The 14,565-nt window shown below is 47.0% G+C and overlaps 2 protein-coding genes across 2 annotated transcripts; both read right to left on the bottom strand.

Moving 5' to 3' along the window:
* Nucleotides 1-306: 306 nt before the first annotated feature.
* On the bottom strand, nucleotides 307-1,341 carry LOC126875669 (uncharacterized). The gene is made up of 2 exons (XM_050638557.1): nucleotides 1,000-1,341; nucleotides 307-921 (listed from the first exon to the last, which is right to left on the bottom strand). Exons 1-2 carry the CDS (start codon nucleotides 1,339-1,341, stop codon nucleotides 307-309), a joined length of 957 nt encoding a protein of 318 aa, XP_050494514.1.
* Nucleotides 1,342-1,428: 87 nt separating this feature from the next.
* LOC126875668 (uncharacterized) lies at nucleotides 1,429-5,811 on the bottom strand. Its single transcript, XM_050638556.1, has 2 exons — nucleotides 4,689-5,811; nucleotides 1,429-4,181 (listed from the first exon to the last, which is right to left on the bottom strand). Exons 1-2 carry the CDS (start codon nucleotides 5,809-5,811, stop codon nucleotides 1,429-1,431), a joined length of 3,876 nt encoding a protein of 1,291 aa, XP_050494513.1.
* Nucleotides 5,812-14,565: the final 8,754 nt, after the last annotated feature.

Genomic DNA, 14,565 nt, shown 5'->3' with positions numbered 1-14,565 from the left:
CAGGGCTATTCGGGTTTTCCTAATGGGTGCATACCCGCTTTCTCCGTGTTTTAAAGGCGACTAATAAACCCAAGGACACCTCTAAAACCGACTGTGTTTCGAGCATATTTTGGCTTGCAATTCTTCAAGACAATCGGATTGAAGACATATGGCGAAACAATGCAGGGAAGTGAAAGTTATGGTGGGTCCTTAGGTTTATTGAGGGTCGAAGTGCCGTTACGCAGGTCGGTTGTTGTCCGGTCGCGCGGGCTGGCGAGCAGATGCTTTAGGCGTCGTAACATCCTCCCCCCGTTGAGAGGGCACCGATCAAATTCTGGCTGTGGAGTCTGGTGTGTCGTTGGTGACCTCCTTCGCTCCGTGTGGGCGTTCGGCCTCGTCTGGATCTGGGTGGATGGGTAAGGGGACCAGTCTTTTGACGCCGCGGTCCAGGATGCTTGTTGCCGTCTGCACGGTAGCGGTCCGGATGATTCCGTCGGCTCCTGGATGGACCTTGATTACGCGGCCCAAAGGCCACTGCATAGAGGGCACGTTGTCCTCCCTGAGGATTACTACGGTGCCTTCATGAATGTTGTGTTTGCCCTTGTCCCATTTGCTGCGGCGGGTTAACTCGTTTAGGTATTCTCGATACCATCGGCTCCAGAAGTGCTGCTTAATCTGGTGAATGCGCTGCCAACTGGATAGCCGTCCTGATGGAACTGTCCTGAAATCACGCTCCCGTAAACTGGTTAGGGTATCACCGATTAGAAAATGACCGGGAGTGAGGACAGGGGGATCTTTCGGATCGGATGAGATGGGAGTCAGTGGGCGTGAATTGAGAATGGCCTCAATTTCGATCACAAGGGTGTTGAGGTGTTCAAAGGTCAGGAGCTCCGTGCCGACCACGCGGATGAGATGGCGTTTGAACGATTTAACTGCGGCTTCCTATAAGCCGCCAAAATGTGGTGAGTTCGGAGGATTAAAACGCCATTGTATTTGTCGGTCGGCGAGAAAATTCTGTACCCTATCCTGGTGGTCGTCGGACTGCAATAGGGTCCGGAGTTCTTGCAGCTCCCGATTAGCCCCGACGAAATTGGTGCCGTTGTCGGTGAGGATCGTTGCGCAGTATCCTCGCCGCGAGATGAAACGGCGTAGCGCGGCCAAGAAGGCGTCGGTGGTTAGGTCGCTGACTAACTCTATGTGGACCGCCTTTGTCGCCAGACAAACGAATATGGCGGCGTACGTCTTGATTTTACGTCGGTTGCGGTCCCTCCTCTCCTTGATGTAGAATGGGCCGCAGTAGTCGATTCCGACGTTCCTGAACGGCCGCGATTCGGTAATACGCGCCTCTGGCAAATCACCCATCAAGTATTCCACTGGTGGAGGGTTGGCTCTGCAGCAGCGGACGCACCTTCTGAGAGTGCGCCATACCTGGCTACGGCCGTCGATCGGTCAATAGCGCAGTCTCATCGCGTATAGGGTAGCTTGGGTCCCTGTGTGATGATTGTTCCGGTGCTCTTGTTCTATAATTAGCTCTGTCACCGGGGATTTCGGTAGGATGATCGGGTGTTTTTGGCTGAAGGGTATGGCGGAGTTGGTTAGTCGCCCTCCTACCCGGAGTAGCCCATCTTCGTCGAGGAAGGGGTTTAATGGCTGTAGTTTCCCTCCAACGTCCTCGCTTCGATTTTTTTGGAGGATCCGAATTTCAGGCGCGAAATGCTGGGATTGTAAGATTTTTATTAGCCTGTTGTGCGCTGCGGTCAGTTCGTCTGTGGTGAGATGGGCAGTTCGGTGTTGCTTATGTCTCCATCGAAGACACCGGGCGACGATTCTTATTAGTCTTGGCCAAGACGAGTAGCGATGGAGGAGAGTGTTGTCGTTAACACTCGTCCTCAGACAGATCGTCTTCTTTTGCTCCGGGAGGTCGACTACCGGTATCGGGCTCCAAACCGGCCAATAGCTTTCGCTTTGCAGGAGCCACCTTGGCCCGTTTTTCCAAATGGACGGACATAGGAATTCCTTGGGCGTCTGGCCTCGGGAGATGAGATCGGCTGGATTATCGTCGGTAGGCACATGACGCCAGTCGGAGATATTGGTCTTGGTCTGTATCTCAGCGACTCGATTCGCCACAAATGTTTTCAAGGTGTGCGGCGAAGACCTGATCCAATGGAGTACGATGGTGGAGTCAGTCCAGTAGACTATCCGCGATATCTTGGTCGTCAGGGCCTGTTGTATTGACGAAATCAAGGACGTCAAAATAAGTGCCCCACTTAATTCGAGACGTGGTATGGAGAGCGATTTGAGCGGCGCTACCTTCGACCGCGCCGTGAGGAGTCGAGTCCAAATATTGTTCTTTCGGTCAGTCGTCCGCACGTAGACGCACGCCCCATATGCCCTTTCGCTAGCGTCACAGAATCCGTGGAGCTCAATTTTCGTTGCGGATTCTAGGATGGTCTTCCGAGGGAACCTTACCGCATTTAACAACGGCAATTGGGTGTGGTATTTGATCCATGCTGTGTGTACGTCTGACGGAAGGGATTCGTCCCAATCTACCTTCAATGTCCAGACTTGTTGCAAAATCATTTTTGCTCGAACGATTACCGGCGCGAGCAATCCTAGTGGATCATATATTTGTGCGATGACTGAGCTGATTGATCGCTTTGTGATTCGGGAAGTGTCACTGTTCGTCTTGACCGAATATAGTATGGTATCGTCGGCTGAATCCCAAAAGACGCCGAGTGTTTTTAACGTGGATGACTCACCGAGATGTAATTTCTGCTTGGTGTCTTCCTCAGGTAGCCCTCTCAGCAGATCCCGATCGTTTGAGGCCCATTTGCGGATATTTAGACCGGCTAGCTTAAGTAATCTCGTGAGATCATTCCTGATTGATAGGGCTTCGTCCTTCGTATCGGCTCCGGTCAACGCATCGTCGACATAGAAGTCTCGCCGTAGGATCTGCGCTGCTCTCGGAAATCGAGGTCCCTCGTCCTCTGCCAACTGTTTGAGACATCGGATGGCCAGATACGGGGCTGCGGATAGACCGAACGTTACGGTGTTGAGTCGGTAAGTTTCGATCTCTCCGTTGTCGGCACGCCACAGAATCTTTTGGTAGGGACGATCTTCTGGACGTAGGAGGAATTGGCGGTACATCTTCTCGATGTCGCCGGTAAGGACATATTGAAATGACCGGAATCTCAATAGGATGTTCCTCAGGTCTTCTTGTAATTTCGGACCCGTATGAAGGGCGTCGTTTAGAGACACTCCCGTGGTACTTGAAGCTGAGCCGTCGAACACAACCCGTAGCTTGGTGGTGTCGCTCGATTCCTTGGTCACGCCGTGATGTGGTAAATAATATCCGTGGTCGGTGGCGTGATCCGTGTTGATCTTTGTCATGTGACCCAAGTCTAAATATTCTTGAATCACAGCACTATACGCGGTTTCATATTGTTTGTCGCGTTGGAATCGGCGATGAAGAGAGGCGAGCCTGCTCATTGCAGTGGCCTTCGATGACCCTAGTGAGGAAAGCTTTTCGTTGAACGGTAATGCAACGATGTATCTGCCTTCCTTGGTTCGTCGGACATGGTTTCGGAAATGTTCTTCACATAGTCGTTCCGATTCCGAAAGATGAGTAGTGGCCTGTCCCTCGTCGATCTCCCAAAACCGTGCGAGGTCCTCTTGCAGAGCCGTTGTGGTTGCGTGGAACGTATTTATCGCGGTTTGGGACGTGGGACTCCCCCCGATTACCCAGCCGAAGCGTGTTTTTTGTAGACGTAGTTCAGGTTCGCCTGGTTGTGCCAGATTGACCTGCCCGATGCACAGCGACGCGAATGTTGATCCGGTATTAAGTAAAACATCGATCGGGGCTGGGCAATGGAATTGTGGATCGGCTAGATGAATATTTCTGGGTAATCCCAGACTCGAGGGATCGATGGGCTCGCTTGGTACGAGGATCGATATGGCCGGGATAACAAGAAATCTCAATGTCTTCTTGTACTCGCCGTCCGTCGACGTGATGGTGGCCGTGGTGTAACGTTTTGCCGTGGTGCTCAAATTGTCGAGGGCTCCGATCTGGATCGCACATCTCCTTTGCCTTATACCGAGGGAGTTCGCGAGCCTGTCGGTCATGAAGTTCATGCTCGACCCAGTGTCGAGTAAGGCTCGGGCTCGGATTGGTTGTGCCTGTTTGTTCAAAACCTTGATCTGTGCTGTGGCCAACAGATCATGATGCAGAGGGGTGTGGGGAGATGTGTTTGTTAGTCCGATCCCCCTTGCTGTCGTAGTCTCGGACAGTCAGTTTTGCCCCGGTTGGGACTTGGATGAAGAGGTTGGGGTGGTGTTCCGGATCCGGGCTGAGCGTGACTCGTACGAGGAATGCTCTTTCGTACCTCTTGGAACCGAAGATGTATGCTTCCGTGAAGTATCGGATGTTCGCCTCGATTTGTGGGACGACCGCGACTTCGATGATCCCGATGGGGATTGTTCGGTGGAGGCTCGCTTGTGTGATGAACGACTGCCCGACGATCGACCGCTCGGTGCGCGACTGCCCGACGACCGACCGCTCGATGCGCGACTGTCCGACGACCGACTGCTCGGCGACCAACCGCTTGCCGACCGACCGCTCGACGATCGACCGCTCGACGACCATGAATCTACCTGGGTTTTTTCGCGGTGTAGATACGTATGGTGTCGGTGACCGCAGATACGACACGAACCCGATGTACACTGTGTCGGCGAATGTCCTGTGCCTAGGCAATTTATGCACAACGATGCCTTCTTCACGATTTGAAAACGTTTGGTCGCTGATTTGGCCTTGAATATTTTGCAGTGTCTGATCTCGTGATGTCCGTTGCAGGTCGGACACACCACCGTTCTGCTGGTTGTAGCAAGGGTTCGCCCATGCGGTATGGTTGTTCGCTGACTGCGGTGTTTGTGTGTTGACCCTTTTGATTCCTTCTCTTTAGAGAGGAATTGAGTCCCGTTCGCCCGTGTTTTGAGAAAGTCTATCAGATGCTGATAGGATGGCACCTTTTGGCGGGGCAGTGTGCGTTGCCATTTACGCAGGCTGGACGCGGGCAACTTCGACGCGATCAATTCGATCATCGCTATGTTTGAAGTGACGGGCTCCTTTAGATGTTCGAGCGCCTTTAGATTTACGCTGATGGTTTCCAACAAATCCTCTAGGGCCTCTGGAGTTTCCCTTTTGATTTCCGGATAATTACGCATCAGATTCCAATGGCGCATGCAGATTTGGAGGGGGCAATTGAACTTGTCCTTCAGTGTATCAAGCGCGATGGAATAGTTGGCCTCTGTGAGTTCTAATGACTGGATACTCTGTGCGGCCCGTCCAGTTATAGATGAGCGTAGATGCTGGAACTTTTGGACATTCGTCAAACCTTCGTTAAGGTCCACTATGGATGTGAACGTGTCGTAGAAATAGGTCCAATTCTCGAGGGCACCGTCGAATTGGGGCACGCGGACCTCTGGAACGGTGGTCGGCTCTGGTTTCCGGCACGTCTCACCTCTTGTTGTAGTCGACGGGGTTGTTGCTGATATTTGCTCAAAGAGCTCTCGGAACCGCATGTCAAGCTCCCGATGCTCTTGCGATAACGAATCTACCCGCGCATCTTCCCCCTCATCTACCACACCTAACTCTTCTTGAACCTCGAGTATCCTCCTCCAAAGCTCATCGAACGAGCTGCGGCAAGATGCTAGGAAGATTCTGTTTGCCTTCCCAGACGCTTCGTACTCATCGAGTTCGCGCCTTATGGTTGCAAGTCGACGGGCTAGGACGCCTCGTCTCCGCCGTAACGTGCTGATGGATTCAGCTTGGGCCATGTTTGATTTTGATAATGAACGCCCTTACCTTGATCAAATGGACGTTGATCTGGGATTCTGTTGCTAATCGTTACGATGCGGCGTGGGCTCGTGTAGATGCTGCGCGACGGAGGTGCTTCTCTCCGATGGCGGTTCCCTTGCTCAGTTGACTAAGTGGTTGGAACTTGGATCTCACGCGACACTGTATAGTCACTGGTCAGTGCACTTTTTGGTGGCACGAGATCCGGCTCGAAGGACCATGTAAATTCGACCAATCGCGGGGAGACGTACTCGCGAGGAGAGTCGTCAACGGGGGTCGTAAATCCCCGTTACGATTATAACAATCGACACCACGAATTGATCGATCCCCTGATTTCCTTTGAGATAATGAGGGGTGATTGAGTTGGTATAACACTGGGATTCACAGTATTATAAAGTATATATTTCCAAGCACTTAGTTACAAAAGATTTGCGTGAAGAATGCGACTCTCGCGCTATGTGCAGACTGCCGCGTTAGGCGTTAGTTGGTAGACCGTCGCGTTAGGCGTTAGTTGGGAGACCGTCGCGTTAGGCGTTAGTTGGGAGACTGTCGCGTTAGGCGTTAGCTGGTAGACCGTTTGTCGCTCTTTTGTTTAATACGGAAGAAAGTTCGGTGTGGGTGTGCCCCTGTGCATAAAGAACGCGGATTCGTTGGTCCCACTTTCGTTAGGAAAAGTGAGGGTAACGAACCGCGGTGTCGATTGGTCATGCTGCACTACTGCTCGAAGGGATGAGTAGGGAGTCTTCTACCATCGTGGTGCGTAAATGACTGTGTGTATGAGAAAACCTAGCCTGTTTTATTACAGGACTATTCGGGTTTTCCTAATGGGTGCATACCCGCTTTCTCCGTGTTTTAAAGGCGACTAATAAACCCAAGGACACCTCTAAAACCGACTGTGTTTCGAGCATATTTTGGCTTGCAATTCTTCAAGACAATCGGATTGAAGACATATGGCGAAACAATGCAGGGAAATGAAAGTTATGGTGGGTCCTTAGGTTTATTGAGGGTCGAAGTGCCGTTACGCAGGTCGGTTGTTGTCCGGTCGCGCGGGCTGGCGAGCAGATGCTTTAGGCGTCGTAACATTCCTAAATTCCAATTAATAAGTAAAAACCGGAACGACCAAAATTCCCTGGACCGCGTAATCCGCATGAAAATACAAATTCAGCGTCGAATTCGAAGAGATAGATGAAAGAGGGATTCGATGGTAGAGCAAATCGGACGAACGGTTTGTAACACGAGACATTAATAAAGTTGGTGGAGCCGCGGAAAGCGGATGGAAATGGAAATTTTCCGATTTTAATATCGGCGAATGCATCGGGACGCGAGAAGAAAGATCAAAAGGTTGACTGTTGATTAATTTGAGCGGCACGCGAGCCACGAGCCCCGAGCCCCGAGCGTCGCGATGCTCGCGTGCGCCGAAGCTACTGCGATCGAGCGAGCGTCGTAACCTCGGTAAATAACCCGTCGTATAATATTACGTACACTGATCAACGATTCGGAAAGGGAGTTTCGCTAACCGGGGCATCGCCCCACCGTCGTGCGAAAATAAACTAATTAGCCTTTGGGGACGTCGAGGCATGCCCCTCGACGCCCCAGCGGATTTCAAGTCGTCGATTTTACAGCTAGCTGCTGTTACGTTCGAACCGTTTGTAAACCAGTGACGCGCAATTTGGGATAGCGATTGCGATCGAAATCCGACCCCTCTCGAGAATCCTACGGAAAGAGAATTTCTTTCGCAGTGGTTGGTCTGGCCGATCCAAGTTTCGGCGCGCGTTGTCGCGATGCCTAATCGCTGCGTTGTCGATCGTCGTTGCCATTGGAACGCGCGGCGAGCGAACAGCCGTGAGTTTGCTCTGTACACTCGAGGCCTGAACTTAAAGGCTTAACGACCTGTTTGCCGTTGCAGCTCGGCAGAAACGAATCTTCGGCGTTCGCCCGAGCTAAACCAGCGAATATTCGAGCGGCCTGCCTCGGAACGGTCGCTGAATTTCTGCTGAAAAATTAATCAACGCGGAACGTAGATCGCCAGTGATAAACACGTGAAAAACCATGCGCTGATGATGGCGGGGGGGGGGGGGGGGGGGGGAAGAACGGCAACGGCAACGTTGTTGCCAAACGAATGTAATGAACGGGCAAATACGCGTTTGTTTGCAAGTACCCTACGGCGAGCAAATAACGTTACGCGAAATACGCGGCCCGGTTTCATCCTGTGTCGTCCTTTTATACACACGCGTGAAAAATTTCGCGGAAATTCGCACTGGCGACGCAGAATCGGTGCGCGGAAGAAATCTGGCCGACTCCTGTTAATAAATTTATTTCTTACAAAATTTACCCGTGGACCGCGCTATCCAGCCGCCCGTGTTTCCATCTCTTCGCCAGCAATTTGGCAACATAGTTTACGAAAAGTTACGGGCGCCGACTGGAGAGAACGGCGAGACCGGTTTTTCTAAAATAAAACGATCCTGCGAAATAGACGCGGCGAGTGCCACGGTCAGTCTTGGAAACTCGAGTCTCCGCGAAAACTCCTTCCGCTTCTGGCTATACGTACAACTATATCAACGCGCGCCTTGCAACGCGTCTCGTGCCGTTTTTCTTCTATTCTGCTTGCACGTTTCTCAAAGAGAATACCTAATACCAAGGTGGCCTTCGCTTTACGCGTCTGTGCGATTCCCGCGATGGAAAAAACGTCGCGCTGTTCAGCAAACCAGCGTGCAAGCAACGACAATACGTATACGACGTTGCATAAATCAACGAATGTTCGCGTATAGAAACTTGTAAAAAAAATCCACTGTCGAAAAATAGAAAAATTCGTACTCGTGCAAAGATCAGCGGGAAACGAAACGATTTTCGACTTGTAACCAAGCGTTATAGTCATAGGAATGTAACGAAACGGCGCGCAAACAACCGACGCGAAACCATCGTGACGCAAAAGCATTTCGCGACAGGGAGCGCGGGTCCGACCGTAGCGAAAAACCAGCAGCCAGCCCGCTGTCGTTTCACCCAATGGGGGATTGTATCGATATGTCGAGGCAGCGTCGCTGAAACCTGCTGGTGGCAGAGAGCCAACGATAAGGGCCGCCATCTATCGACCGTAAGAGCCTCCTTTTGTATTAACGACGCTGTTCCGACTGTAATTGAGAGCCTCTGTACTCCGGCCCAACGTCGCCAGGTTATTAAATCCCGGGATATAAATGAGTTAATATTATCCACGCGCCGCTAGCTCGCACTCTTTTCTTCGCCAGAGAAATGGATTTTCCGCTAAACTTAAATTGCTTAGCGATCGCCGGATGTGAAAGTTTTATCGAGTTCGTCGATAAAGAGCTTTCGCGTACAACCGACCCGATCAACGTACCATCGACACGCGACAACTGCCAACGATTTACGACGGTTACGATGGTATTACCTTTTCTTCACGATACTTTTCTTTTTCTTTCTCTTCTTCCGCCGTATTTGAGTTGATCACTATGGTTGGTCGCTTTACGTCATCGTGTACGAGGGACACGCCGAATAAAGTTTGTGGAAAATCATTACTCCACGGATCCTTTTCATCGAGTGTTCCAAGATAGCCGTTAGTGGAATTTTCGACCTCGTTTAAGACCCATCAACGAGCTGAAATCTGCTCGCCAACTTTACTCGGAATTCAATGCTTTTCAATTACAAAGATTTTCCGGTTAACCGTTCCTTAATTAAACATGTAACTATACCGAAACGTTTAAATTACCTTTTGAACCTGGTATACAGGTCAAAGCTACTCCAGTTTACTCTGCTTTTTTCAGAACGTCCCTTTCAATTTCGCTGCGCGGAACGTCGGGAAAGGAACTCGAATACGAACGACTATTTCTTTTCTTGCCCCTCGATATCCGCACTACGCACGCGTTCGTTACGCGTTCGCGACCGTTGCCACGTATGTCTTCTTCCAAATATTCGACGGAAGGATGTAGGAAGCATGTCGGCCTTACACTTTTATGATATGGCGCTTTGTATCGCGAAGCCATCGAAAACAGTTCCGTCGTCGAGTCCCGCCACGAATATATGGGCGGTGTAAAGCAGACCAGTAAACAGCTACATACCGTTTTATACGAAAGTCCCAAAAATGGTGGCGAAAATTACTTTTTTGCGGATTGGAAATATCAACAATAAATTCTTACTTATTATATAACGCAAACCAGAAGAAAAAGAATAAAAACAAAATAACGCATTTGCAATTCGTACGTCGCTTGATGGGTCAATTAATTGGGCATTTTCGTGACGCCGACCTCAAGAATACTTCATCAACTTCTGGAACAGCAGAAAGACTAAACGGCCTTTTACATGTCATTCGGCGAGATGACACAGAAGGAAGTAAAGATCGTGTGGTATGTTGTAATCGGAAAATCAAAGGTAGAAGAAGAGAATCGATGTACTATTATGCCACTCGTTTGGTTAAACCGGCCCTGCATACACGCAATTGCTTCGAAAAATACCACACCGTGCAAGTATATGAAAGGAGTCATAAACGTAGCAAAAGTAAGTATCTTTTCCTGGATTTTGACAAAAGAATTCTGTTATATTCAAACAAAGTCCTAGTTTTTATTACGCAAATGTTTTTTCGCATAGAATTAACACCAATGAATAAACGGATAACAGAAGAATTAAACGAAGTGGAACTAGTACAGTGCATAAAAGTACTATTGAAATCAAGCGAAAACATGAAAAGATCGAATTCCGTACCCGGATTACCTATAGAAATCATGTCTATAGAAATCATCTAAAGCACAAAAGATAAAAGCAAGAAAAAGGATAGTAACACGGGGAACCAATCATCCTACAAAGAATTAGTACATTAAAATAAAAGATCAAACGCAACGGTGAAAAATTACTAGCGTTGCTGGAGAAGAAAAAGAAGAGCAGAATAAAAGAGGAACAAAGAGAGTGAATACGAAATTAGAAAAGCTTTCCACAACTTCATAAGAAACTACTGGAAATGTAGAATGGAAAACATATCCAAATAAAAACCCAAAGAACTTTCACCATCGATTAACTGCGTCTTCCGCCCAAAAAACCACAACATAAGTGATATACTCTGACACAACCAGAACGGATACAAATAGGAATTCATGAAAGCCGACATGTACCGTCACACAATTCGACGAAGACAATAATATAATCATTATCGATAACCATGAGATACTAAACATACTAACATAGAGAAATAACATTTATTGTCTGGATGGTTATAAAGTATAAGGAGAAAGCTTAGGATATTGGCAAAGACGACTGAATTCCAACTGAAACATTCAGCATATACCGAATGGGAAAAACGGTCAGAGTCTACTTGGGGGTACGTGACTGCTGGGCCGCATGGGCACGCTCCGCGTTACATAGACGAAACCTTGAGTATCTCCAAATAAAGGGCCTAAAAAGGCTAATTTGGGAAGTCATAAATTAATCGTCTATACTAAGAGCACGCATTGAAACAGTCCACACACAAAATAGCCACATAAGAATATATCAGCATAACTAAGTTGACTGTTACGTCGCGTAACACTCTACCTAGCCGAGGCCACACACCGAAGGCAATATGGCAACCAGATGTCTTCGGATACTCGCAGCGTATCCTCCATAGTTTCAAGGACCTTCCATAAATTTCACAGATTTCCTAGAAAAGGTCCTTCAAACGAAACAAACATCTGGTTCGGAGGAATTTCTAGAGACTATTGTCTACCACGGCGAAAAAGGGAAAGGTAGTATTTGTCACGTACGCTGCAACTTTCCTCCCACTAACCACTTTCTCTCGAGGGCGGTTAAGACCCTGCGTCTAACCAATTAAAAACGAAGCCTATTCCCTCACTCTCCTAACACAAATCGTCACGAACAAATCCGATGGTCCCGTGCGCTAGACACACCCGATCCTTAGCTTTCCTCCGAGACAGCATCGTCTACCAAGAGTACTGATTTTACATCCTTCGAACGGTCAACATCCTTCCACCCGGTATACACACCCGTAGATCAGTCACTCATCTCGTACATACGCATCAGCGTAACTATCCTCGTTATAAGTTGTGGAATAAACGGTGAAATATAACTTACTACTGTGTCATATTCATTCAACCACCTCTGTTATCCTAACCGAAACAGGGGAACGACTACTTCGCGGCGTCGATTCACCGAATCGTAGCGAGAATTTACGCCTCTCGCTGACGCGTTTTCCTCGCGACCGCGTCTCTCCGCGAACGGTCGTAACATTGACAATCCAGATTTAATTCTATCTGACATTTCCACAAATTAAAATAAGTTAGATCTAACCTTCAAAAATGAACAATAAAAAAAATTATCGAATTTGGTAACATTGATTTAAAAGAACCTACCTAACTATATTTACGCACCTTTCACACATCTACTCCTGCAGCATAATATTTAACAATTGCCTAAATGCCAATTATTTCTCCATTCTGGAAAACAAGAAAGGCAGTAGCATTAAAAAAAGAAGGAAAAGCAACAGTGATTCTGTCAGCTATACCGATGAATTAGACTCTTACTCAACATTTATAAAGTATCCGAATCTATGATAAATAACACTATATACATTGAAAATAACCTAATTCCGGGCACCCAATTTGGCTTCAAATTTAAACATTCAACGATACATGCAATTACAAAATTCATCATATATCTCTTGGGCAAGAGACGAGAGTGATTGCGTCGAAGCGGTGTTCATAGATTTAGAGAGGGCATTCAACACATTCTGGCTGAATTTCTTTCCTTAAGCTCGAAAAAGAGAGCTTCCACACCACGTAATAAAAATAATTTGGAAATCACAAATTAATATAAGCGAATTCAAAACAATTCTATTCGGGCCGTACATTTCCAAAATATCAGATGCAAAAAGCAATTCCGCCTACACGATATCTACGATACAATAGCAACATATCCATTCCTCACAAAAAAGTCGTTTGCTATTTAGATATACATTCGGATTTCAAATCGAACAAACACACGAATCTACTGCAAACAACTAAATAATAAAGTAAAAATATTCTGCTGCAAACTTCTAATAAAGCTGATCCTGATGTACGGTTGCCCGATTTGATTTAAACAGAAAAGCCAAATTGGTTCAAATGTAAGTGTCTGAGATCATACTCAATACATATTTAACCATTATATACCATTTATAGGTTTTAGATATTTTTTGTACAGTAATATCGAATAACAAAACTAGTTACTTCAGCAAACGCTCATACCACATTGAGTACACTCGTTCTCGCATTCTTCTCCTGAAGAAAGGAAAAACAATATTGTAGAAAAGTACCACTTTTGTAGCGACTTAAATTCAATCATTAACTGAAATGTTAAAAATGTAAATCCGACACAAAATATTGTATGGCTACGTCATACCGTCGCGTAACGGTACTTTTGCCAAAACCACATTCCAACTGAAATTCTTTCTTTATTAAGAATATATACGTGTAATATGTATTTTCTCGGGCAATAAATGTTATATATATGTCGGGTTCACATTATGACTAGGGTTAGGGGCGTGAAACGAATCTTCATTTGGATTAGACATTTTTGTTATGCAATATTTACTACTGCAAATAGGATTATTACAGCATTTGACAAGTAACCGTGGTAATTAGATACTCGAGAAGCCAATGACAATGATCCTAGGTTCAATAACGAATCCGCGGTCAGCGGGATAACAAAATGCCCTTTTTTTTCAAAGTCCAAGTTCTACTCAACTTGCTTGTCTACGGTACAAGTATTACTAAACTAACTATTTGTTAAAAAGTAGAATATTCACCGAGCGTAAAGACGCTATGTAACTCGCTGATGTGACCTCACGAGAGAATAACTTTCCGTCGTGATGATGCTGCAGAGGAAATCTATGATGGGGTGTGTCGCAGAACATGAGATCATCGGATTCGCGGAGAGATGCCTTCGTCCGGAAAGTGAGGGAAAGTGACGTTGAGAGAAAGTTGCTAGCAGGAAACGTCGTTCGTGAGAAACATAGATTTCCCCTATCTTTTCGTAGTTGGGACAAAGACTGTTTGTCTGTTTGAAGGACCTTAGTTAACTAAATCTTGAGATTTATAACGGGTCCTCAGGCTAGCTGAACATGTACTGTGGAGATGAAGAGGGTCTGCATGTCGTGATCCACGAACAGCAACTGTTGGAATGTTTACTGTCGAGTGCCACTACAACTATTTTTTTTTTTTTTGTTGAGGTTATTTGATGTATAAACAGAGAAAGTCGTGGATAAATTGTAAGGTAGATAATATATTTTCATACAGAAGTGTAATTATAAGTAAGAATACAATTTGAACTGGTCCAAATCCGCACGCTAGCAGTGTTACCCTATAACTGAAAACCCCGAAGCCAACGTCGCCTGTCTACTGTTTAAGGTCTGCCTTCGTCGCTGTCTTTTGTCTATACGCTCTCGATGGTTTCAGTACTTGAGAAAACTAAAAAGACCAGATGTAGAGTTTTCTTAGAAGTAATGACCACTTCAACACTTTTTGACGAGAGCTACACTATTACTCCATACCTTTGTTAGACAAAACGTTGATTCCTTGACCGCGGCTACGTTCGGCGACTGATTGTCGCCTCGAGCCGAAGCTCATTGTCACATATCTCGAGCAAATACAATCGGATTGAATGACGATAATTGCTTAATTACGGCTATGGTAGAATCTAGGTTACAGTGTTAAGGGATTTTCCCAAAGTTCCAAAGGGAAGGTTCCGGTGTCCTTTCATCT

The sequence above is a fragment of the Bombus huntii genome, unplaced genomic scaffold (genome assembly GCF_024542735.1).
Source record: "Bombus huntii isolate Logan2020A unplaced genomic scaffold, iyBomHunt1.1 ctg00000052.1, whole genome shotgun sequence".
Classification (NCBI taxonomy): Eukaryota; Metazoa; Arthropoda; class Insecta; order Hymenoptera; family Apidae; genus Bombus; species Bombus huntii.
This window is presented reverse-complemented; position numbering and strand designations above follow the sequence as displayed.